This window comes from Mobula hypostoma, chromosome 3 (genome assembly GCF_963921235.1).
Source record: "Mobula hypostoma chromosome 3, sMobHyp1.1, whole genome shotgun sequence".
Lineage (NCBI taxonomy): Eukaryota > Metazoa > Chordata > Chondrichthyes > Myliobatiformes > Myliobatidae > Mobula > Mobula hypostoma.
In genome coordinates, this window is record NC_086099.1 from 167,338,464 (window position 1) to 167,363,075 (window position 24,612).

The 24,612-nt window shown below is 41.9% G+C and overlaps 1 protein-coding gene across 3 annotated transcripts in view; it reads right to left on the minus strand.

Moving 5' to 3' along the window:
• Positions 1–24,612, minus strand: part of tbc1d5 (TBC1 domain family, member 5) — a 485,913-nt gene that overhangs the window by 13,185 nt on the left and 448,116 nt on the right. For all 3 annotated transcript variants that reach the window (XM_063044063.1, XM_063044064.1, XM_063044062.1), the window contains 2 exons: positions 19,573–19,652; positions 7,884–8,060 (listed from right to left, as the gene is read on the minus strand). In XM_063044063.1, the coding sequence (XP_062900133.1) occupies positions 7,884–8,060; positions 19,573–19,652 (257 nt within the window). The remainder of the gene's footprint in view (positions 1–7,883; positions 8,061–19,572; positions 19,653–24,612) is intronic.

Here is a 24,612-nt window from a genome sequence, read left to right on the forward strand (position 1 = left end):
CTCCAAGCAACTCTGCGAAAAGGTTATTGAAAAGCACAAGTCAGGAGATGGATCCAAGTAAATTTCCAAGTCACTGAATATCCCTTGGAGTACAGTTAAGTCATCATCAAGACATGGAAAGAATATGGCTCAGTTGTAAATCTGCCTAGCGCAGGCTGTCCTTAAAAACTGAGTGACCGTGCAAGAAAGGGACTAGTGAGGAGGCCCTTAAGAGACTGATGACAACTCTGGAGGAGTTACAAGCTTCAGTGGCTGAGATGGGAGAGACTATGCATATGACAACTGTTGCCTGGGTGCTTCACCAGTTACAGCTTTATGGAGTGGCAAAGAGAAAGACTCTGTTGAAAAAAACTCACATGAGATCTCCGCTAGAGTTTGCCAGAAGGCATGTGGGAGACTCTGAAGTCAACTGGAAAGAAGGTTCTATGGTCTAATGAAACCAAAATTGAGCTGCAAGTGGTGGCTGCATCATACTGTGGGGATGCTTCACTGCAGTAGGCACTGTAGGGCTTGTAAAGGTAGAGGGTGAAATAAATGCAGCAAAATACAGGGCAAGGCTGGAGGAAAACCTAATGCGGTCTGCAAGAGAACTGTGACTTAAGAGAAGATTTGTTTTCCAGCTTGACAATGACCCTAAGCATAAAGCCAAAGCTACACAGGAATAGCTTGAAAAAACAATAAAGCTAACATCGTGGAGTGGCCAAGTCAACGTCCAGACCTCAATCCAATTGCGAATTTGTGGCTGGACTTGAAAAGGGCTTTTTCACTCACAATCCTCATGCAATCTGACAGAGCTTGAGCAATTTTGTAAAGAAGAATGGGGGAAAAACTGCAGTGCCCAGATGTGCAAAGCTGATAGAGACATATCCACACTGATTCAAAGTTGTAATTGCTACCAAAGATGCATCTACTAAATACTGACTTGAAGGGGCTGAATACTTCTGCTAACAATTATTTTGTTTTATATTTGTAATTAACTTAATCACTTTGTAGAGATCTATTTTCACTTTTTGACAAGAGTGTCTTTTTTTGTTGATCAGTGTTAAAAAAAAGCCAAATTAAGTCCACTATGATTCAATTTTGTAAAACAATAAACCGTGAAAACTTGCAAGGGAGTGAATACTTTTTATAGGCACTTGTGGGTCGCTTTCTGAATATTTTATTACAATAATATAACATTTAAAATAATTATATCAATAATTTTAAAACTATTGTTTAAAGATTAAAAAAAAGATTCCCCAGTGTTACAGTTTTGATCAGAGAGTTCAAATGTCTAAACAGCCTTTCAGTATATCTACAAAGGTATTATGATAACTCTACCTCCGTATCAGAGATAGCTACCTATATCCGGAAGGTGAATGACGCAATTATGTCTACTCCCACATTGCTTTCATTTTCTGTTTCTTCATTGAATCTGCTCTGTAGCTGATACATTCCACATCAGTGCATTGAAAATTTCTTCCTCTTTTCCCCATTGTGGCTTTGCCCCTTCCATTAGTGACAGGGCTCTCAACATTGTCTCCTCTAAACCCCCTTTTCTCACAGTACAAATATGGCTGTGGCTCCCCTTGTTCTCACCTTTGCCTCCACCTCACCAGCCTCCATGTTAAGTGAATTATTCTCCATAATTTTAATTATCAGATACAGGTGTCCCCCGCTTTTCGAACGTTCGCTTTACGAAATCTCACCGTTACAAAAGACCTACATTAGTTCCCTGTTTTCGCTAACAGAAGGTGTTTTCACTGTTACGAAAAAAGGCAGTGTGCGGAAAAAAAATCAGCATGCGCCCCGAGCAGCCGCTCTCCCCCGGATTTGGAATGGCATTCTCGCCGGCATTGCTTAAACATGTCTGTGAGCAGCCGTTAGCAAGATGAGTTCTAAGGTGTCGGAAAAGCCTAAAAGAGCTCATAAGGGTGTTACACTTAGCGTAAAACTAGACATAATTAAGCGTTTCGATCGTGGTGAACGAAGTAAGGACGAAATGAGTTTGGCTTGTGGAAGTTGACGAAGATGATGTTGAAGAGGTTTTGGCATCTTATGACCAAGAACTGATAGATGAAGAGCTGATGCAGTTGGAAGAGGAAAGGATAAGAATCGAAACCGAATGCAGTAGCGAATGGACGGAAAGTGAGATCGAGGCAGGCAGACATAGAAGAAGATGAGTTGCCTGCCCTAATGGAAACAGACGACGATGAGACGACACCCCAGTGTCCCACCACCCCAAACCCCAGGCCGCAGACAGATACCGATTCGCGGAGAATGCAGCGGTAGCTGGGAGGCACACAGCACATCTTTAAGAAAAAAGCTGAAATAAGCAAGCTAATTAATTACGTGCTGGGCGGCACCTAATTAATTAGCATGTTTATTTCAGCTTTTTTCTTAAAGATGTGTTGGATGCGTCCCAGCTACCCCTGCATGCTTCACGGATCGGTATTGGGTCGCTGCCCGGAGGGTGGGGTCCACTGCACCACCCCAACCTCTGACGACTCAGCCTAACACACCATCATCAATGTGCTCGGCGCTGTCTTCCCAATTCCCGTAAGTGATACTACACTGTACATATGTTATTTCTACTTTATATTGGCTGTGTATTTTTACGTGTTATTTGGTATGATTTGGCAGCTTCATAGCTTAAAGGTTACTGGAGAGAGTGTTTCTGCCAACAGCGCTTGCGTGAGATTTTCTGCCGAGAGCGCTTGCGCTGTGTTTTTGCCGACAGCGCTTGCGTGAGATTTTCGCTACGGTGGACACTGCAGGCAATGATTCTGGAAAAGTATTTCTACTTTATATAGGCTGTGTATTTATCATATCATTCTTGCTTTTACTATATGTTACTGTTATTTTAGGTTTTATGTGTTATTTGGCATGATTTGGTAGGTTATTTTTGGGTCTGCGAACGCTCACAAAATTTTCCCATATAAATAAATGGTAACTGATTCTTCGCTTTACGACATTCCCACTTACGAACCGTTTCATAGGAACGCTCTACCTTTTGGATGGCGGGGGAAACCTGTATGTTTTCCCCTCCCTTCCCATTTCTGCATTCAAAAGAGATCATTTCCATACTAAATTCCTGGTCCACATCTGTATCTCTTTCACCTACTCCCTATATCATGGCACTTCCCTGTACAACCACAGAAGATAAAATATGTCCTTTTACCTCTTACCTTTCTACCAGCAGGGACTCAAATGCCTCTTCCATCTGAAAAAGCCATTCACTTGCACTCTAACTTAGCTTAATGCATTTGTACACATGATGCCATCTTCTCTGTACTGGAGAAACTAAACATAGGTTGTGTGACCATGTTCTCTGTTCCAGTTCTACTCTGACCTCTGTATTTGGCCTCCTCTGTTTCTCCATTTATGTCCAGAGTAAGATCAAGTTCTGCATTGGCACATTTCATACTTCTGGACCTATTATAATAACCCCTTTTTTATTTCTACAAATGCGGCTGCAAGTCTTCTAGTCTTCTCAATGATACATCTCTCCTGCCTCCTATGATTAATCCAGATTGCTTTGCTGAGCAGTAAGTAATCCTATGCATCATCATCTTCATTACTAAAATATTAAGGTAAACTGAAGTGTCACATTATTACAATTTACCAACACATTGTACTTTTTCCCCTTTATTGATTTCTGTTCTTACATGGAAATGTTTTCAGCATTCACATCAAGTTTCTGGAACATACACCCATGAAAATTAAGGGCTTGCTGTACCTTTCAATTTGAATTTTGTTCAAACTGCTGACTTTTAAAGTAATTATTACCTTGATAGTTTTGGTCATAGACTTTCCATATGTTCTCTTTATCTTCCATCTGTAAATTTAAACATGCTCATCTTCTCACCTATTCAGTCCTTAATCCAAAATATCAGTTGAGTCCCCAGCCCCTCTTAGATATTTTGTTTGGCCTGATGAGCACTTCCAGCATTCTGCTTGTTTTTGGATTTCTACTATCTGTAGTATTTTGCTCCAACTTTAACTGCCATTCTATGCTTCCTACTCCAATCTTCTATCTATTGTGCAATTGCTCCTTTTGTTCAATGTGATTTCACGCATATTAAGTAACACATCAAGTGCTATTTTGCAAGTCTGTATATACCACTATCAATAGCACTTCTCTCATAAATTGTACTTCACCAAAACACTTAACAAACTGATTTGCTCTTAACATGTTGGCTTTATCTAATAAGTCTACACTTGTCCAAATAACTACTAATTTTCCCACGAAGATGTTAAATGGTCTGGTCTGTTTCTGATTGGTTTATCCCTGTACCCCTTTTTCTCAACAAGGGTATAAGCTCTGTGATTTTCTTTCTCATCATTGACTGGTGGAGCACGAGAGGAGGTCAATCACTTCATGTCCATGCTGGCTGGCTAGTTCTGCAAACCAGCCATTTCCTCTGTTGCCTTACAAATACTTCTTTACTGCATATCCCCTCTTGCAGACCATAGCATGACCTACATTCCAAATTCTAACGAAAGGAATGGCACAGTAGTGCTTTACAGTACTAGCGACCCGGGTCAATTCCCACCACTGTCCGCAAGGAGTTTGTACGTTCTCCCCAGGACCGCGTAGGTTTCCTCCAGGTACTCCTGTTTCTTCCCACAGTCCAAAGGTGGTAGGTTTGTAGGTTAATTGGTCAATGTAAATTGTCCCGTGATTAGTCTAGAGTTAAATTGTGGGTTGCTGGGCAGCGTGACTAGAAGGGCCTATTCCACACTGCGTCTCTATAAAAAATTAATAAATGATAAATTTTCACACCTATCTTTTCATCAACAAATTTGGTTCTGATTCTCTACCTCTTTTCAATTATGTTATTAACATGGATTTTAAATAAGACCCCAGCATTGGTCTGTGTAGCATCCTCCTAGTTACAGTTTTGTAGCCTGCAAGTGATCTATTTATCTTGATTCTTTATTTTCTGTTAGTTAGCCATTCTCTATTTATGCTAATATATTGCCACAACTGCCACGAGGAAACAGCCTCAGGACATGGAAACACATGTCCACACTGACTGTGCTACTCAGCAAATCCCATCTGCTGGCGTTTGACCCATGGCCCCCTAAATCTCGCCTATACACGTGCTTATCTAGATGTCTTTTAAATGCTACTAATGTGCCTGTCTGAACCACTATTTCCCGCAGCTCATTTCAAATTGTGAGAAGCTGCTGCCCCCAATGTCCTTTTTAAATTTTTTCATCTCTGATCCTACACCTATTCCCTCTTGTTTTACAACAGCTCCCTGGGATAAAGACTGTGCTTTCATCCTCTATTGCTCTACTGGGTCACCCCTCAGTCTCCTCTGTACCAGGTAATAAAGTCCTAGTCTATTTAAATCCCCTTGTAACTCAAGCCCCAAGAACAAACAACATCCTGGTAAATTTTATTTGCTCTCTTTCTAGTTTAGTAACATCTTTCCTATTACAGGGTGACCAAAACTATACACAGTAGGCCAAATGGGGCCTCCCCAGTGATTTGCATAATTGCAACATAACTTCCGAATCCTATGGTCAATACCCTGACTGATGAAAGCCAGCAGGCTAAATGCCTTCTTCACCACCCTGTCTATCTGTGAGACTACTTGCACTACTAAGTTCCTCTGCTTCATAACACTCCCTAGGGCCCTCAGGTGATTGCACTGTATGAATCCCATCTTGGTTTGATTTTCAAAACTGTAGCACCTCATATTTATCTGGATTGAAAACTGTTTGCCAATCCTCCGTCCACATACACAGTTGATCAAGATGTCCCTATAAATTTTCATAACCTTCTACGCTATCTACAAAACTATCTACTTTAGTATTATCCACAAACTTACAAAGCGTGCATTGTACATTTACATCCAAATCACTTACATAAAGTACAAACAACAAAGGTCCTACATCACCTCTTGCTACCACTGAGCCAATTATGAATTCAATTTGCTATCTCCTCATGAATCCCATTCAATGTAACCTTTCAAACTAGACTGCCACAGGGACCTTGCTAAATGCTTTGCTGAGGTCCAAATCAATAAAATCTACTGCCCTATTGTCATTTACCCTCTTGATTACCTCCGCAAAGAACTTATTTTTCAGACATAACGTCCCATGCACAAAGCTATGCTGGCTGTCCTACACCAGACTTTGTCTCTCCAAATGTTGGTACAGTAGATCCTGTCCCACACAATCAACTCCAGTGACTTACCAACCACTAATGTCAGACTCACTAGCCTGTAATTTCTTGGCTTGTTTTTGCTATTCCTTTTAAACAATGGTATGGGGCAGTGACCCGTATTCAACTCCTGTCACTGCTTGAAAGGAGTTTGTATGTTCTCCCCGTGCCCACATGGGTTTCCTCCAGGTGCTCCAGTTTCCTCCCACATTCCAAAGATGTACCAGCTGGTAGGTTAATTGGTCATTGTAAATTGCCCCATGATTAGGCTAGGTTTAAATCAGGGGAATTATTGGGTGGTATAGCTCGAAGGGCTTACTCTGCACTGTATGTCAGTAAATAAATAGCTACCTTTCAGCCCTCCAGTACCTTAAGTGTGGTCAGAGCAAAAATCTCTACAAGGACAACCACAATTACTTTTCTAGCTTCCTTCAAAGTTTGAGAATGCACCAGGTTGGGCCCTGGGGACTTATCCACTTTAATGCCTCCAATACCTCCTCCCTGCTAATTTGTATGTGATCCAAGACAACACCACTCATTTACCCCATTTCCTTAGCTTCCACTGTTTTCTCCACAGTAAAACCTTAAGAGAAAAATCCATGAAAAATTGTACCCATTTCCTCTGGTTCACTTATTTTTGTCTTTTGTGTATTGGTTGTTAGTCTGTCCTCTTGGGTGGAGTCTTCCATTGATTGTATTATGTTTCTTTGGTTTATTGAGTATGCCCACAAGAAAATGAATCTTAGGGTTGTATATGGTGACATATATGCACTTTGATAATAAACTTACTCTGAACAAGACCATCCTGATCCTTAAGTGGACCTATTCTCTCCCTATCCATCCTTTTACTCTTAAGTTTTCTTTCATCTGACACTATTGACACTTCTTCAGAATAGAAATGTACCACATCAACAATTCCACATATATCTCAAATAATTGGAATTAACTCATCAAACACAATTTTCCTTTCATTAAGCCATATTGACTGTGTGTGTATTATGAATTTCTAATAAATTTATGAAATTCCTGCTTATTTATCCTTTCAAAAGACTTAGAAAAGTGATCAAGAATGTTTTGGGGTCTTCAATGAAAGTACTTAAGAGTAAGAAGTGTTTTCATTCATTTCATTACCATATAAAGTAAAAATCAGAAAGAGTAAGGGAAAGAATAGTTGTACAATATGTCTGCAATATATTAGAAACTCAGCAAAGCAATGATTGTTAAGGATTTCACAAAAGTCTTGATCATGAATATGAATTTAGTCATTCATCTTCAATAATTCAAAGTAGTAATGATTTCTTAGTCATAGATTGAATCATATATTTATATGACAGCTAGTAAGATCTGACTTTGCAAATCCTGCAAGGTACCATTTAAAAATGTTCATTAAGATTAATGCCACTGACTGGCTTTACTTTGATGAAAATCTAGATTGCAATGTGTTTCACATACAAACAACAATCATTGTACTTCGTCAGAATCCAACATATTCAATTTATCTACATAACATTACAAAGCCATTAAAGCACATTTTGCACTGAGAAATATGTCACTGTACACATATTAAACCATAAGTATTTAGGAAAATATTATTAAACCTATTACCCTAAAATAAGGTATATTACTTACAGTTGAAATACAGAATTGAACTTATCTTTTGACATCAATGTGTGGTACCTTTTCATGATTTCACCTTTTTAGCAAAGTTGTATTTGAAAGGCTTTACCTCTTCAGTTTTCACTGTTGCCTGCATCTCCCTGTCAGTTTGTGGCAACTTTATGCTCTCACCCTCTGCTCGATTATTGGAACAATAATGGTTATCAGCGATTGTAATCTCTTCATTTTCTTCAGCCTCCAGCTGACTTTGGTTAAAACGCAGGGAGCCTTTCAGAATGTCTTTAATCTGTTGTGTAGAAGAGAGTGAAGACAATGATTAGTTTCTAGAGTTTTCAGCAGTTGTGAATGTTTTTTTAATTAAAGAAGACTATGGTTTCAAAAAGATAGCATTTACTTTCAAGATAGTTGTTGATGTAAAGTCGTTTACAGCCATTTGTTTAAAATAGAACAAGTGAGGATTCTGGATTTCCTTTTGCAATAAGATAGGAGGACAAAAGACTGTTAATATCATTAGAGCATAAATACTTCCTGAACTGACAAAGTGGTAATTCCTTCCCTGTATATAGGTGACACACCTCCAAGAGGACCACAACCTCAAAGACCTGGAGAGCTATGTTAGCTGGAGTCAGGCATTATGCCTCAGCTCTAGGTGGATCATTCACGCCAAACAGGTCAAAGGGTAGACTCCAGACTAAGAGTGATCTACAGCTCTATTTCCATCTTTAATACCATTATTTTTCCCCTTCAGGGTTCTTTTGAAGACCCTGCCCTGGAGTTACATGCAGACTTCAGTTCTTTGTGGGAATGGGACCCATTCTTGGGGTTTCAGGACTGGCCATTGTTGTTCAGCCTTGTATTCGAAAGCCTAAGATCTCGGGGCTCTGGAGATGGGCAGATTGGGGGTTGGTGTCACGACAGGAGACTCGTGTTGTTGGGAAGGCCGGAACATCTTTCGCTGTGGGCCAGAAGACCCGAGATCTTTGGGATCTTCGGGCACAGAGCATGTAAAAAACGACAAAACGGACTTTTTAACATCATAAACCAGCGGGTTGTTGTTATATCTCTTGCTCGCTATGAAAATGGGGAACACCTCCCTCTCCATTATTAGGGAGCGAGAGATCCTGTGGTTTGTCAAATGCTGGATGAAGTGCGATAGTCTTTGGGGTAACTGCAAGTCTGTGTCTTTGCTATCACCTAGCTCACACTTGTGCTCTGTAGTGGGTGCACTTTTTCTTTGCTGGGGGAGTGGGGATTGTTGCTGTCGCTTACACGTGGGAGGGGGGAGCTGGGGGGGACTTTGGTGTCCTCACATTTAATTGTCGTTCATTCTTTGGGGCGCTTCTCTGTTTTCGTGGATGTTTGCGAAGAAAAAGCATTTCAAGGTGTCTATTGTATACATTTCTCTGACATTAAATTGGACCTTTGAATGTTTGAACATGGACAGTATAAAGTGGAGAAGGGGAATAGTGAGACAGAGGCACAAGGTGATTGGTGGACTGAGCACAGTTGTACGGTGACGGGCAGCTAGTCCCAGGTAGGGGATGGAATGTGGTGTGTAGTCAGGAGACAGTGGTAGGTAGATGGAGGCAGACAAAAAGAGAGCTAAAAGAAGGAAAAAAAATAAGAGACAGACGGAATGAGATGAGGAGTGATTGTGAAGGTGGAGACAGTTGGCGAAGGATGATAAGCAGGAACATTAAAAGCGATACACACACAAAATGCTGGAGGAACTGAACAGGTCAGGTAGCATCTAAGGAGGGGAATAAACAGTTGATGTTTCTGGCTGACAATCTTCATCAAGATTGGAAAGGGAAGGGGCAGAAGCCAGAATAAGCAGGTGAGGAATGGAAAGGGTATAAGCTAGCAAGTGATGGGTGAGTTGGAGAGTAGCAAAGATCAAACAGCAGTGAGAGAGGGTCTCAGTGAACTCCTGTCACAGCGAAGATTTAAACATTTTCAGGGTAGACATTCGCAGTGGAGCAGCAAATCTTAAACACAAGAGATTCTGCAGATGTTGGAAACGCAGAATAATACATACAGAATTCATAGTTTCTGAGATTAATGGAATTACTGTGTGCCAAAGAGCCATATTTGCATCTTCTGCCTGATGGAAGGGGAAAGAAGGGAGAAGATCCGGAATAGGTGGTTGCTTTACTGAGGCAGTGAGACGTGTAGACCATGAATCCATGGAGGAGAGGATGGTTTCTGTGATTGGCTGAGCTGAGTCCATAACTCTCTGCAGTTTCCTGAGGTCAGGGCACACAATTGCCGTGGCAAGTCATGATGCATCTGGATAGGATGTTTTCTAAGCTGCATCAATAAAACTTGGTGAGGATCAAAGGGGACATATCAAATACCTTTAGCCTCTTGAGAAAGTAGAAGATCTGATAAGTTTTCTTGGCCAAGGTGTCAAAGTGGTTTGACTAGGTCAGGCTATTGGTGATGTTCACTCCAGGAACTTGAAGCTCTCAACACTCTCAACCTCAGCACCACTGATGTAAACTGTGGACGTGCACTAGCCCCCTTTTCTGAAACCTGTAACCAGCTCTTTTGTTATGCTGACATCGAGGGAAAAGATGTTGTCATGACATTATGTCACTAGGCTTTCTATCTCGTTCCTGTACTCCAACTCATTGTTATTTCAAGACTCAAGATTGTCTAATATAATTTCCTGTACACAAGTGTAAAGGAGAATGAAATAATTGTTACTCCAGATCTAATGCAGCACAAAAAAACACTAAAGAACACAATAATAATAAAAAACACAATAAATATAAGAAGATAGCTTATATATATATATAGATTGTATATCCATAAAGTGATGTTAGGTTGTACATTAGGGGACTGACAGGAAATAATAAAGTAGTGGTGGATGTGTTGATCAGCCTTACTGTTTGGGGAAAGCAACTGTTTTTGAGTTTAATGGTCTTGACGTTGATGCTATGTAGCCTCCTCCCTGTTGGAAGTGGGACAAACAGTCTATGAGCTGGGTGGATGGGGTCTTTCATGATGTTGCTGGCCCATTTTTGTATATATGTCCTCAAAGGTAGGTAGGCCTATGCCAATGATGCATTGGGCAGTTTTAACTATCCGGTGTTAAGCCTTCCTGCCCGCCACAGTGGAGTTTCCATACCAAGCAGTGATGGAGCTTGTTAGGATGCTCTCTATTGGACATCTGCAGAATGACATGAATGTAGATGTGCAAAGTCCAGCTCTCCTCAGCCTTCTCAAAAAGTAGAGGCATTGACGAGAGTTCTTGATTGTGTAGGATGTATTTTGGGACCATGAGAGGTTCTGTGTGATGTGCACTCCCAGAAGTTTGAAACTGCTCACAGTTTCCACTGCTGTGCTGCCAATGTAAAGAGGGGTGTGAGTTCTCCTGAAGTTGATAACCTTCTCCTCTGTCTTGTTGACATTAAGGAAGAGGTTATTTGCCTGGCACCTCACTCTTCCACCTCCCCTCTGTAGGCTGTCTCATTGTTGTTGATAATGAGCCCCACTACTGCTGAGTCATCGACGAATTTGATGATGTGGTTGCTTGTGTGCTTGTCTATGGGGGCACCCGTGTTAGGGATGATTGGGGGGGGGGAGCAGTTGTACATCCTGACTACCTGACATCTGTTCGTTAAGAAGTCCCAACACTCAGTTGCACAGTGATATATTTAGACCAAGGTGTAGGAGTTTGTTCACCAAGGTCTGTGCAACAATAGAGTTGAATGCCAAACTGAAACCCAGAAACAGCATTCTGACAATATGTCCTTTTTCTCTAGGTGTGTTAGGACCAGGTGCATGAAAGATGCTATGACATCTGTACTAGAGCAGTTTTGTTAGTAATCATATTGTTGAGTGTCCACTGTGGTGGCAATGGAGTGTTTGATATATGCCATTATCAACTGTCAAAGCACTGCATGATAATTGGCACTAGTGTCACCGGGTGCTAGTCATTTAGTTCTGAAGATGTCGAGCTCTTTGGTACAGGGATGATGGTGGCATGTGGGGTCAGCAGTCTGGGTGAGTGAAGTGTTGAAGATATCCATAAAGACTGCAGTGAGCTGGTGTTCACACTCCCAGTACTTGGCCTGGGGTATTGTCTGGCCCAGCTGCTGTTTGATGGTTGACTGCAGAATCCTTCTCACATCTGCTGCTGTTACTGACAGTGGCTGCTCACCTGAGAGGGAGACCGTTTTCATGGCTGACATTGTGTTACATGCCTTGAAATGTGCATAAAAGTTGTTTAGAGCATCAATGAGGGAAGTGTCACTGGTACAGTCGATGCTGTTTTTTGCTTGTGTAGTCCGTAATGCTTTTGATGGCCAGCCACATATGCTGGGGATCGTTAGCAGACAAGTGTTCCTGAATTTTTTTTGTGTGTAGGCAGCTTTTGCCCTCTTGATGCCTAAGATGAGTTTTCTTCAGGCTGTTTTAAGAGCTGTCTGTCACCAGACTTGAAGGCAGTGTCCTGGGCTTTTAGTAGGGAATCGCACTTCTGCATTCAGCCAGGGCTTTTGGTTGGGATGTGAGATGACTGTTCTTGAGGTACCAATGTCGTCTACACACTTACTGATGTAGCCGATGACAATTGAGATATTCTTCGTGGTCTATGTCTTCCCTGTTTGTGGGTCCTCCTTGAAAATCTGCCAGTTAGCACATTCAAATCAGATCTAGAGCATAGAGGTTGCCTTCTTAGGCCATACAGTGATGGTCCTCTTGACTGGTTTCTCCGTTTTCAGCAGCAGTCGGTGTGCTGGGATTAATATTATGGAGATGTGGTCAGAGAGGCCAAGAAGAGGATCTGTTTGTATAAACATAATCCAGTCTGTTTGTTCCCCTAGGGGCCACGATGACATGTTGGTAGAACTTGGGTAAAATGTCCTGCAGATTAATATGATTGAAGTCTCCTGCAATTATGAACAGACTGTCTGGATGTTTGTTTTGTAGACAGCTAATGATACTGTAAAGATCTCCCAGTGTGATCTTAGTGTTCGTGGACAGTGTTGATAAACACAACAGTGAACTCCCTGAATAGGTAATATGACTAGCATTTAACTGCAAGATGCTCAATTTCCCCAGAACAGTGACTGTTAACTACAGATGAGTTTGTGCACCTTTTGTGGATGTACATACAGATTATACCTCCTTTGGAAGAAGGAACCTGAACCTGAAACTTTAAAGATTTTTTCCGCATATGCTGCCTAACCTGTTAAGGTTTCCAGCATTTTTTAAATTCCATTTAATTTGATGGTTTAGTCCTATCTTTCTCAAAGTTTGTTCATAAAATGAACGCATACAAAACACTGCAACTAATTTCACATGTTTGTCTTAAAAACTGGATTTTGGATTAAGTGCTTCTTTGGTTGCCATATTTGACTATGTGCAGTTGTCATTTTCTTGTGTAAATTAATAATAATCTGATAGAAGCAAATGACTTAAAAGACATAGTTGAAAAATAAAGCAGCAGATGTTGGAAATACTCAATAGATCAGACAGTATATGCAGAGAAACAGAGTTAATATTTAAGGATGATGTCCTTTCATCAGGAAAAAAAAACTGTCTGACCCGCAGCCTATTTCAGTTTAAAAATAGACCCGGTCCTGTTTCAGACTACATTCTAATAGTAATGGAATACTTATTGGCAAAACAAAACCTAATCCATAATGCCAAACAAGAATGACCTTGCTAAAGAATTAAATGCACTATTTTTATTGAGAGTTATTTCATCTGTTGTGATTAACACTCTGTCTATCTGAACCAATTAGTGCTATCATTATGAAACCTGTACAATTATAAACACAGAGCTGCAATTATCCACAAAATGCTGGATTATTTTCACTAAGTATCAAAATATACAAAGAAGCACTGTATTTGATGCTTTGCTATCCTTAGTAATGGCCTGTGTTAAAACATAAGGCTGTTCTGGTTCAAGAGGTAGCTCACCATCATCTTCCAAAGGACAATTAATGTTTGTGTTACTGACGAAGCCAACACGTGTGTAAAATCAATATGTGTAAGAAATATCATGTCCATCCCACAGAGAGATGAACCTAGAGAACGATCCACATTTGTCTCACCTCCATTGTACGGGGTGTTGGTGAGGCCACATTTGGAGTATTATACAGCCTCTCCTGATATAAAACACTGTTATCCCAGGAATTAATCTAGTGAATCTCCTTTGGACTGTACTTGGAGTTGAGAATAATGAGGGATTACCATATTCAAATGTACAAGATCAAAAGAGGGCTTGACAGGGCAGGTTCCGAGATGTTTTCATTAGTGGGAGAGTTACAAACAAGAGCTCAGAGCTAAAACAAAAAGTAAGGGGCTGGTCATTTAAAATTAAGGTATGTAGAAGTTGCCTCTCCCAGATGATACTGAATCTCTGGACTTCTAACCCTAAGGCTGATCATTAGATATATTTAGGATGGAGATGGATAAATATTTCAAATACTGAGGGTTATGGGGAACTGCTACAGAAGAGGTGTTGCAATCATGCTATGCCATCGCCCTACCTTGGAATTCAACACCACAAAAAGGTTTTGTCTTTTGTGTGAATATACTGTTTTCTCTTTCAACCTCAGAGAAGCATGTGACTTTGTGATGGAGTGAAACTGCAGTGAACCTTCCTTACATCTGGCTGCCTGTGGTAATTTGTTCCTATTCTGCACTGATGGTATTCACTGGGTCCACTACTGCAGACAGGGGTTAAGCAAAGGTGTATCATCAAATATTCTCAATGCACCATTGGATCTCAGCTCCAACAATGTCCTTGCTGGAGTGGAACGAATTTAATTTTAAAGCTATTGACAAAAGATTAGTTAACCTTAAACTGGAACATAAGTCTTTTATGTAAAGTTTTGATATTGCAATTGAAATAAAAAAAATACAGAAAGCAGTGTAGCCTCTGGAAATGGTGTTTTTTTTTAATCAAAGCTTGTCTATGGATTCAGAGTCTATGTAAGACTATTGAGACCAGTAATAAAGTATTATGCAAATAGTTCAGTGTTAAATATAAACACACTTGCGGCTGAAATACTAATTATACATGTGGAGTGCCACTCAAAGGTCAATGAGTGTTGAAGCAAATTACATTCTTCTGAGTATGCTTCCTTTCAGTTTTGAAAGACCCAAGCTGCTCCTTCACAAATTTCTAAGGCTCTATAATAACACTATGCACATTAATATTAAGCTATGCTCCCATCCAACAGTGCAGAAATGGAACATTAATTGATAAATCCTGATACCTTGTTCTAACACATCACTTCAAACACTGCAAAGATATTCAGGTCGGTGCTCTAGACCAGCGGTCCCCAACCACCGGGCCGCAAAGCATGCGCTACTGGGCCGCGAGGAAACGATATGATTTGGCGATATGAGTCAGCTGCATCTTTCCTCATTGCCTGTCACGCCCACTGTTGAGCTTGAAGGCACGTGAGGTTATTACCCGCGTGTCATCCATGTCAGCGCGGGAAGAAGATCAGCTCCCTGAACTTGCAAGTGACGGCGGGCTGAAAAAGTATGTTTGACATAACATCTCTGCCGGCATTCTGGATCAAAGTCAAGGCTAAATATCCTGAGACAGCCATGAAAGCACTGAAAACATTGCTTCCATTTCCAACATATATCTGCAATGAAAACTAAATTGCGGAACAGACTGGACATAAGGAACCCCCTTCGAGTATCGCTGTCTCCCATTACCCCTCGATAGGACCATCTTGTTGCAGGAAAACAAGCCCAGGGCTCCCACTGATTCAGCGATATTGGTGTGTTGCAATGATTTTATATGTTCATATGGGGAAAATATATGCTGTGTGTTTAATATCCAAACGTTACTATGCTATTGACTTATATAACCATATAACAATTACAGCACGGAAACAGGCCATCTCTGCCCTTCTCTTCCGTGCTGAACGCTACTCTCACCTAGTCCCACCGACCTGCACTCAGCCCATAACCCTCCATTCCTTTCCTGTCCATATACCTATCCAATTTTTCTTTAAATGATAATATCGAACCTGCTTCTACCACTTCTACTGGAAGTTCGTTCCACACTTACTTCAAGCGCCACTGTCCTCCCCTGATAATTGACTTATCACTATATTCATGCGAGGAAAATATGCGCTGTGTGTTTAATATTAAATTCGTTAGATAAACCCTTTCAGAAATGGAATTGAGTATATTAGCCACTTATCACCTATATTCTGGTCGTGATCAACACCATTCCCCCCCTGCGCCCGAAAAGAATCGCCAAAAACAATTTGCAGGAAAAATCGGCATGTACAACACGCATGCGCACTGGTGCCCGCGCAAGGCTTCATGGTCATTGTCGTCTTTCTCAGGGTGAACCCAACATATTTGACTGCTACTCTTGTCCGTCGGCAACCCTACCTCCCCCCCCCCCCACCATTGGCCGGTCCACAAGAATATTGTCAATATTAAACCAGTCCGCAGTGCAAAAAAGGTTGGGGACCCCTGCTCTAGACCATATCTGAATAATAAAGGCCATTGGATGAGTGGAGACAGTACTGACATAATGGTACTATTGTAGTACATACAAGAGCAGAAGGACCCGGGACTTCAGTTGCAAATATCTGGTAACATAATAGAAAAGTATGAATAGTGATCCCTTATATAAAGATCTGGTTAGGCCCAACTGGAGTATATCCAGTTATATCCAGTTCCTACCTATTACCACACTTTAAGAAGGTCATGAAGGTTCATGAAAGTGGAGGGGAGATTTACCAGAATGGTGAAAGGAAAGAGATTTTAGCTATGAGACCAAGTTTCCTTCTCATGGGGTAAAGTAAGTCAATAATAAGACTTTAATAAAGGCGTACAAGATTATGAAAGATCTGGATAAGATAAATAAATGAAAGCCTTTCCCACTAGTTGATAGTACAAGGACCAGGAATACAGATTTAAGGTTTTGGCAGGAAATGGAGAAATTTTTACATAGCAACAATATAATGACCTCAAACTTGATGCTTGTGAAGGTAATACAAGAAATTCTGAAGATGCTTGAAATCCAAAGCAAACAGTGGTGAGATTCAGTAGGTCAGGCTGCATCAAACAGTCAATGTTTCAGGCCGAGACCCTTCTTCAGGACTGGAAGCAAGGGGGAAGACGCAAGAATAAAAAGGGAAGAAGGATAGCTGGAAGATGATAGTTGAAGACAAGTGGGTGGGAAAATAAAGGGCTGGAGATAAGGAATCTGATAGGAGAGGGGAAAATGGACCAAAGGAGAAAGGGAATGAGGAGGGGCACCAGGGGGAGGTGTTAGGCAGGTGAGAAGAGGTAAGAGACCAGAGTGGGGAATAGAAGAAGAGGGGACAGGGAGGAAATTTTTTTTTACCAGAAGGAGAAATCGATATTCATGTCATCAGGTTGGAGGCAACCCAGATGGGATATAAGGTGTTGTTCCTCCATCCTGAGGGTGACTTCATTGTGGCACAAGGAGTGACCATGGACCGATATTTAGAATGGGAATGGGAAACGGAATTAAAATGCTGGGGCACTGGGAAGTTCTGCTTTTGGTGGATGGAGTGGAGATGCTCGACGAAATGGTCCCCCAGTTTTCAATGGGTCTCATCAATGTAGGGGAGGCCACATCGGGTGTACCTGACACGAAAGACGACCCCAGCAGATTCACAGGTGAAGTTTTGCCTCACCTGGAAGGATTATTTGGGGCCCTGAATGGAGGTGAGGGTGGAGGTGAATGGGCAGGTGTTGCACTTTATCTGCTTGCAGGGTTAAGTGTTGGGAGATTAGTGGGGAGGTAGCAATCCCTGCAGACAGTGGAGAATGCGGGGTGGTAATGAGGTGTTTGGTGGTAGGATCTCTTTGGAGATAAACATAAAATTCTCTGCAGATACTGGGGTCAAAACAACACTCACAACACGCTGGAGGAACTCAGCAGGTCAGGCAGCATCCGTGGAAATGATCAGTCAATATTTTGGGCTGGAACCCTTCGTCAGGACTGAAGAGGGAAGGGGCAGAGGCCCTATAAAGAAGGTGGGGGGAGGGTGGGAAGGAGAAGGCTGGTAGGTTCCAGGTGAAAAACCAGTAAGGGGAAAGATAAAGGGGTGGGGGAGGGGAAGCAGGGAGGTGATAGGCAGGAAAGATGAAGAAGGAATAGGGGAAAACACAATGGGTAGTAGAAGGAGGCGGAACCATGAGGGAGGTGATAGGCAGCTGGGGGAGGGGGCAGAGTGAAACTGGGTTGGGGGAAGGGAGAAGGGAAGGGGGAGGGGATTACTGGAAGTTGGAGAATTCAATGTTCATACCAAAGGGCTGGAAACATCCCAGACGGTATATGAGGTGTTGCTCCTCCAACCTGGGTTTTGCCTCATCATGGTAGTAGAGGAGGCCAAGTATGGACAGATTTGAATGGGAATGTGAAGCAGAGTTGAAGTGGGTGGCTACTGGGAGATCCTGTCTGTTGTGGTGGAGATGGTGGATGTTGCAGAGAATGATGTGTTGGATGTGGAGGCTTATGTGGTGATAGTTAAGGACAGGAGGAACTCTATCATTGTTAAGGTGGCGAGAAGATGTGGATGAAGTGCAGGAAGAGAAACCCCATTCCTTGAAGAAAGAAGATATTTCTGTTGTCTTGGAAAGGAAAGCCTCAGCCTGGGAACATTTGCAGTGGAGAAGAAGAAATTGAGAAAAGGGAATACTATTTTTACAGGAGACAGGGTGGGAAGAAGTATGGAAATTTGTAAATTTATAAAAAATGTTGGTAGACAGTTTGTCTCCAGAGATGCAGAAGATCGAGAAAAGGGAGGGAGATGCCAGAAATGGTCCAAGTGAATTTAATGGTAGTGTGGAAGCTGGAGGCAAAGTTGATGAAATGGATGAGCTCAGCATAGGTATGTGAAGAAGCATCAATGCAGACATCAATGTAGTGGAGGAAGAGTTGGGGAGCATTACCGGGGAAGGCTTGGAACATGGACTGTTCTACGTAGTCAATGGAAAGACAAGCATAGCTGGGCCCATGTAGGTGCAAATGGCTATCCCTCAAGTCTGGAGAAAATGGGAGGAGCTAAGGGAGAAATTGTTGAGGATGAGGATCAGATAGAGGAGGGTGATGCTTGAGAGGAACTGATTAGCTCTTTTATTGAGAAAGAAACAAAGAGCTTTAAGGCTTTCTTTATGGTGGATAGAAGTGTAAAAGGACTGGGCATCCATGGTGAAAATGAGGTGGTCAGGGCCAAGGAATTGAAAGTTAATGAGGAGAGCAAGAGCATGAGAAATGTCATCGATGTAGGTGGTAAGGGACTGAACCAAGGGGGATTAAATGGATTTGAGGTATGAGGACACGAGTTCAGTGAGCTGGAGCAGAAACAGACAATGGGCCTACCTGAACAATCAGGTTTGTGAATCTTGGGTAGGAGATAGAAGCAAGTTGTGCCAGGTAAGGGAATTATGGGTTTGGTGGCAGTTCTCCAGAGTTGATGAGATCAGTAATAGTGGTGGAGATGATCTAGAGTGGGGTCCTCTTCAAGGGGTAGGTATGAGGAGGTGTCTGAATGTTGCCAACTGGCCTCAGCAAGGTAAGGTGTTGGAAGTGGATGATTTCAAAAGGAATCTGGATAGGCATTAGAATAGACCAAAATAGTGACACTGACTGGATCTCTTTACCAAGAGCCGGTAACCTTTTTCTCATTTAATTGTTCTAAAGCCCAAGGATTACACATGGTGATCTCAAAGTACGGGCAAGCAAGGTATTTACGACTGGAGTAAAATCTGCTGAGAAATCTGTTATATGGAACCATAGAAGGTAAAATACGTTGCATCATTACTACCTGCTTGAGTCCAGCCAGAGATACCAGGACTTCATCTTCCTTTTCAAGATTTTCTTTTAGAATCACATCTTGTATTTTGCCTATATATATAAAAAAGATTAAGCATTACTTTCAAACAGATCTGCTCTACTAAAGAGATATAAATTGATGTGGTAGAATTTGAAAAGTACACTTAAATATATGGGATGCAGCACATAACAAGCTTTCTACAGAGCCTACAGAGAAGTCATCACAGTGGTGTCAAGAAATCAACCTCTCCCACAATGTCACAAAAACAAAGGAGCTGGTTGTGGATTACAGGAGGAATGGAGACAGCTTCACCCCTATTCACATCAATGGATCTGGGTTTGAGAGGGTGAACAGCTTCAAGTTCCTCGATATACACATCAGCGAGGACCTTACTTTGTATGTACGTACTTGCTGTGTGGTGAAAAAAGCACAACAGCGCCTCTTTTACCTCGGACAGTTGAAATAGTTTGGCAAGAGTCCCTGAATCCTAAGGACTTTCTACAGGGGCGCAATTAAGAGTATCCTGACTGGGTACATCACTGCCTGGTATGGGAACTGTACTTCCCTCAATCGCAGGACTCTGCAGAGAATGGTGTAGACAGCCCACAGCATCTGTAGATGTGAACTTCCCTCTATTCAGGACATTTAGAGCAACAGGTGTGCAAAAAGGGTCCAAAGGATCATTGAGGACCCGAGTCACCCTAACCACAAACTGTTTCAGCTGCTACCATCCGGGAAACGGTACCATAGCATTAAAGCCAGGACTAACAGGCTCCAGGACAGCTTCTTCCACCAGGCCATCAGACTGATTAATACACGCTGACACAATTGTATTTCTAAGCTATATTGACTGTTCTGATGTATATATCACAGTATATATTACAAATTACTATAATTTGCACAATGCACATTCAGAGACATAACATAAAGATTTTTACTCCTCATGTATGTGAAGGATGTAAGAAATAAGAGTCAATTCACTTCAATTCTGTGAGGTTATCTGCCTCTCTTTACACTTTATTTTTGTACAGTATAAAGAAGAACCAGACTTACCACTAACAAATCAGTCATACCTATGCAGGTTTGCTTCCTGTCTCTCTTAAACAATCTCTGACTTATGTTTCCAATTCCACTTACTTACTTTTCCCTCTGACTCTTCTACATATTCTCCTAGGAAGAGAGGTAGCAGCGAAAGATCAAGAAGCTGAAAAAAGATTCTCAAATACGTACTACTTTTGAAATTACGAACCATATAGCCTGAGAATACATTTTTGCTGGTCAAGCATTTGAACATTGGGACAATTCAAAAATGTATTACTTATTGAGATGATGGAATTGAGCCTGGACATTCATAAGAGACACGTTGCATTGAGATGTGCACATTGAAGTTAGTTTGTTCGATTCAGAGGCTGATACTATTCCACAGCAACATACCATCTGTCATTACGCGTGCATAACAGCCTGTTTGATTTGGCAGGTAACAGAAAAGTTTACTCTATGGTAACCACTGTTGTCCCCAATCCGACTTCCAAACAACATCGTGTAACAGATGGCACATACCAATAGCAGTAAAGCACAGGTTTCTTCAGTTACTAGTTTTATGGAGAAAATAGAAAACTGATGTGGAATTCAAGAGTATAAGATTGTGTAGCTAGGTGTAGAGGGATCCTGATAAAGGCAAAGATATCTCTGGATTAGTAACTGTATTGACTGCCACAAATTTGTTTCCAATTCTGTTAAAGGAACTCAATGGAATACCCTTTGTAAGTGCCACCCAAAGACCAATAGCACCAGATGATATAGATATCATAGAGATCAAAAAAGGAACAGAGGCACAGAATGTGGGAAGACAATACATCAAAGGCAACAGAAAGACCATCAAAATGTAGTTTCTTATTTTATGAAACACCCTTTAGCAGCCTAGATACGAAGAGTCAGCTGTAGCCAGCTTTTATGAAGCTGTTACCTGACGTCATTTATGATACTATCCTCTTCCAACACTTGCCTATCATTTAGCTGGGAGGGGCCATTACTAGTTATGAATATGAGCTATAAATGATTCTCTTTTCAGTATGACACCATTACTCAGAAATTCCGAAGTTCCTTCTACATGTGTCGGCACATGGCCAAGTGGTTAAGGCATTGGACTAGCTACCTGAAGGTTGTGAGTTCGAGCCCCAGCCGAGGAAATGTGTTGTGTCCTTGAGCAAGGCAATTAATCACACATTGCTCTGCGATGACACTGGTGCCAAGCTGTATGGGTCCTAATGCCCTTCCCTTAGACAACATTGGTGTCGCGGAGAGGGGAGACTTGCAGCATGGGCAACTGCTGGTCTTCCATACAACCTTGCCCAGGCCTGTGCCCTGGAGAGTGAAGACTTTCCAGGCGCGGATCCATGGTCTCGCAAGACTAACGGATGCCTTCTACATACTGTTTCTCAAAACCACCGTCAGACAACACAATGTCAGGTTCCGCATGTATAGAGTCAGAGTAATATAAGCCCTTTGCTGCAACCAATCCACGCTAACCACCGAAGTTCCTGCATTCGGCCCATATCCCTCCGAGCCCCACCCCTTCATGTACCTATCCAAGTGCTTCTTAACTGATATCATTGTACCTGCCTCAACTACTTCAACTGGCAGGTCATTCCATATAGTCAGCAACCTCTACTCAAAAATGTTGCCTTTCAGGTCCTTTGTAAATGTTTCTTCTCTCACCCTAAACATGTCCCTTGGTTTTGCACTCCCCTATCATAGTTACCATCTACCTTATCTAGGCCTTTAAACATTTCTATACGATCACCCGCATTCCAAGGAATAAAGAATCAGGATCAGAATCACTGGCATATGTCGTGAAATTCCTTAACTTTCTGGCAGTACAATGAAATATATGATAAATAAATATGGAGAAAAAATACTGAATTACTTTGAGCATATGTATGTCTATTAAACAGTTAAGTTAAAAACAAGTAGTGCAAAAAACCCAAAAATAGTGAGGTCGAGTTCATGGGTTCAATGTCCATTGAGAACTTGGATGGCAGAGGGGAAGAAGCTGTTCCTGAATTGCTGAGTGTGTGCCCTTTGGCTTCAGTACCTCCTTCCAGATGGTAACAATGAGAAGAGAGCATGTCCTGGGTGGTGGGGGCCCTTAATGATGGATGCCACCTTCCGAAGGCACCGCTCCTTGAAGATGTCTTGGATACTATGGAGGCTGGTACCCATGATGGGGCTGACTAATTTTACAAGATTTTGCAACTAATGTCCATCTTGTGTGGTAGCCCCATCCCTTCCCACCCATACAAGACAGTGATGGAGCCAGTCAGAATGCTCTCTACGGTGCATTTATAGAAGTTTTTGAGTGTTTTAGTTGACAAACCAAATCTCCTCAAACTCCTAACGAAATATAGATGCCATCTTGCCTTTTATAGCTGCATCAATGCATTGCGAGCAGGTTAGGTCCTCAGAGATATTGACATACAGGAACCTGAAATGGTACTCTCTCCACTTCTGATCCCTATATGAGGATTAGAAACATAGAAAATAGGTGCAGGAGTAGGCCATTCGGCCCTTTGAGCCTGCACCGCTATTCAGTATGATCATGGCTGATCATCCAACTCGGAACCCTGTACCTTCCTTCTCTCCATACCCCCTGATCCCTTTAGCCACAAGGGCCATATCTAACTCCCTCTTAAATAAACTGGCCTCAACTGTTTCCTGTGGCAGAGAATTCCACAGATTCACCACTCTCTGTGTGAAGAAGTTTTTCTTCATCTCGGTCCTAAAAGGCTTCCCCTTTATCCTCAAACTGTGACCCCTCGTTCTGGACTTCCCCAACATCGGGAATAATCTTCCTACATCTAGCCTGTCCAATCCCTTTAGGATTTTATGCGTTTCAATAAGATCCCCCCTCAATCTTCTAAATTCCAGAGAGTATAAACCTAGTCGATCCAGTCTTTCATCATATGAAAGTCCTGCCATACCAGGAATCAATCTGGTGAACCTTCTTTGTACTCCCTCTATGGCAAGAATGTCTTTCCTCAGATTAGGGGATCAAAACTGCACACAATACTCCAGGTGTGGTCTCACCAAGGCCTTGTACAACTGCAGTAGTACCTCCCTGCTCCTGTACTCGAATCCTCTTGCTATGAATGCCAGTATACCATTCGCCTTTTTCACCGCCTGCTGTACCTGCAAGCCCACTTTCAATGACTGGTGTACAATGACACCCAGGTCTTGTTGCACCTCCCCTTTTCCTAATCAGCCACCATTCAGATAATAATCTGTTTTCCTGTTCTTGCCACCAAAGTGGATAACCTCACATTTATCCACATTAAATTGCATTTGCCATGAATTTGCCCACTCACCTAACCTATCCAAGTCACCCTGCATCCTCTTAGCACCCTCCTCACAGCTAACACTGCAGCCCAGCTTCGTGTCATCCGCAAACTTGGAGATGCTGCAATTAATTTCCTCGTCTAAGTCATTAATATATATTGTAAACAACTGCAGTCCCAGCACTGAGCCTTGCAGTACCCCACTAGTTCACTGCCTGCCATTCTGAAAAGGTCCCATTTATTCCCACTCTTTGCTTCCTGTCTGCCAACCAATTCTCTATCCACATCAAAACCATACCCCCAATACCGTGTGCTTTAAGTATGCACACTAATCTCCTGTGTGGGCCTCTGTCAAAAGCCTTTTGAAAATCCAAATATACCACATCCACTGGTTCTCTCCTATCCACTCTACTAGTTATATCCTCAAAAAATTCTATGAGATTGTTTTGTGTTCCTTCATCTTACGCATCCTGAAGTTCACAATCAGCACTTCAGTCTTTCTGATGTTGAATGCAAGGTTGTTGCTGTGACACCACTCAACTAACTGGTGTATCCCACTCCTGTACGCCCTCTTGTCACAACCTGGAATTCTACCGACAAAAGTTGTATCATCAACAAATTTATAGATGACACTTGAACTGTGCCTAGCCGCAAAGTCATGAGTGTAGGGAGAGTAGAGCAGTGGGCGTACACACCC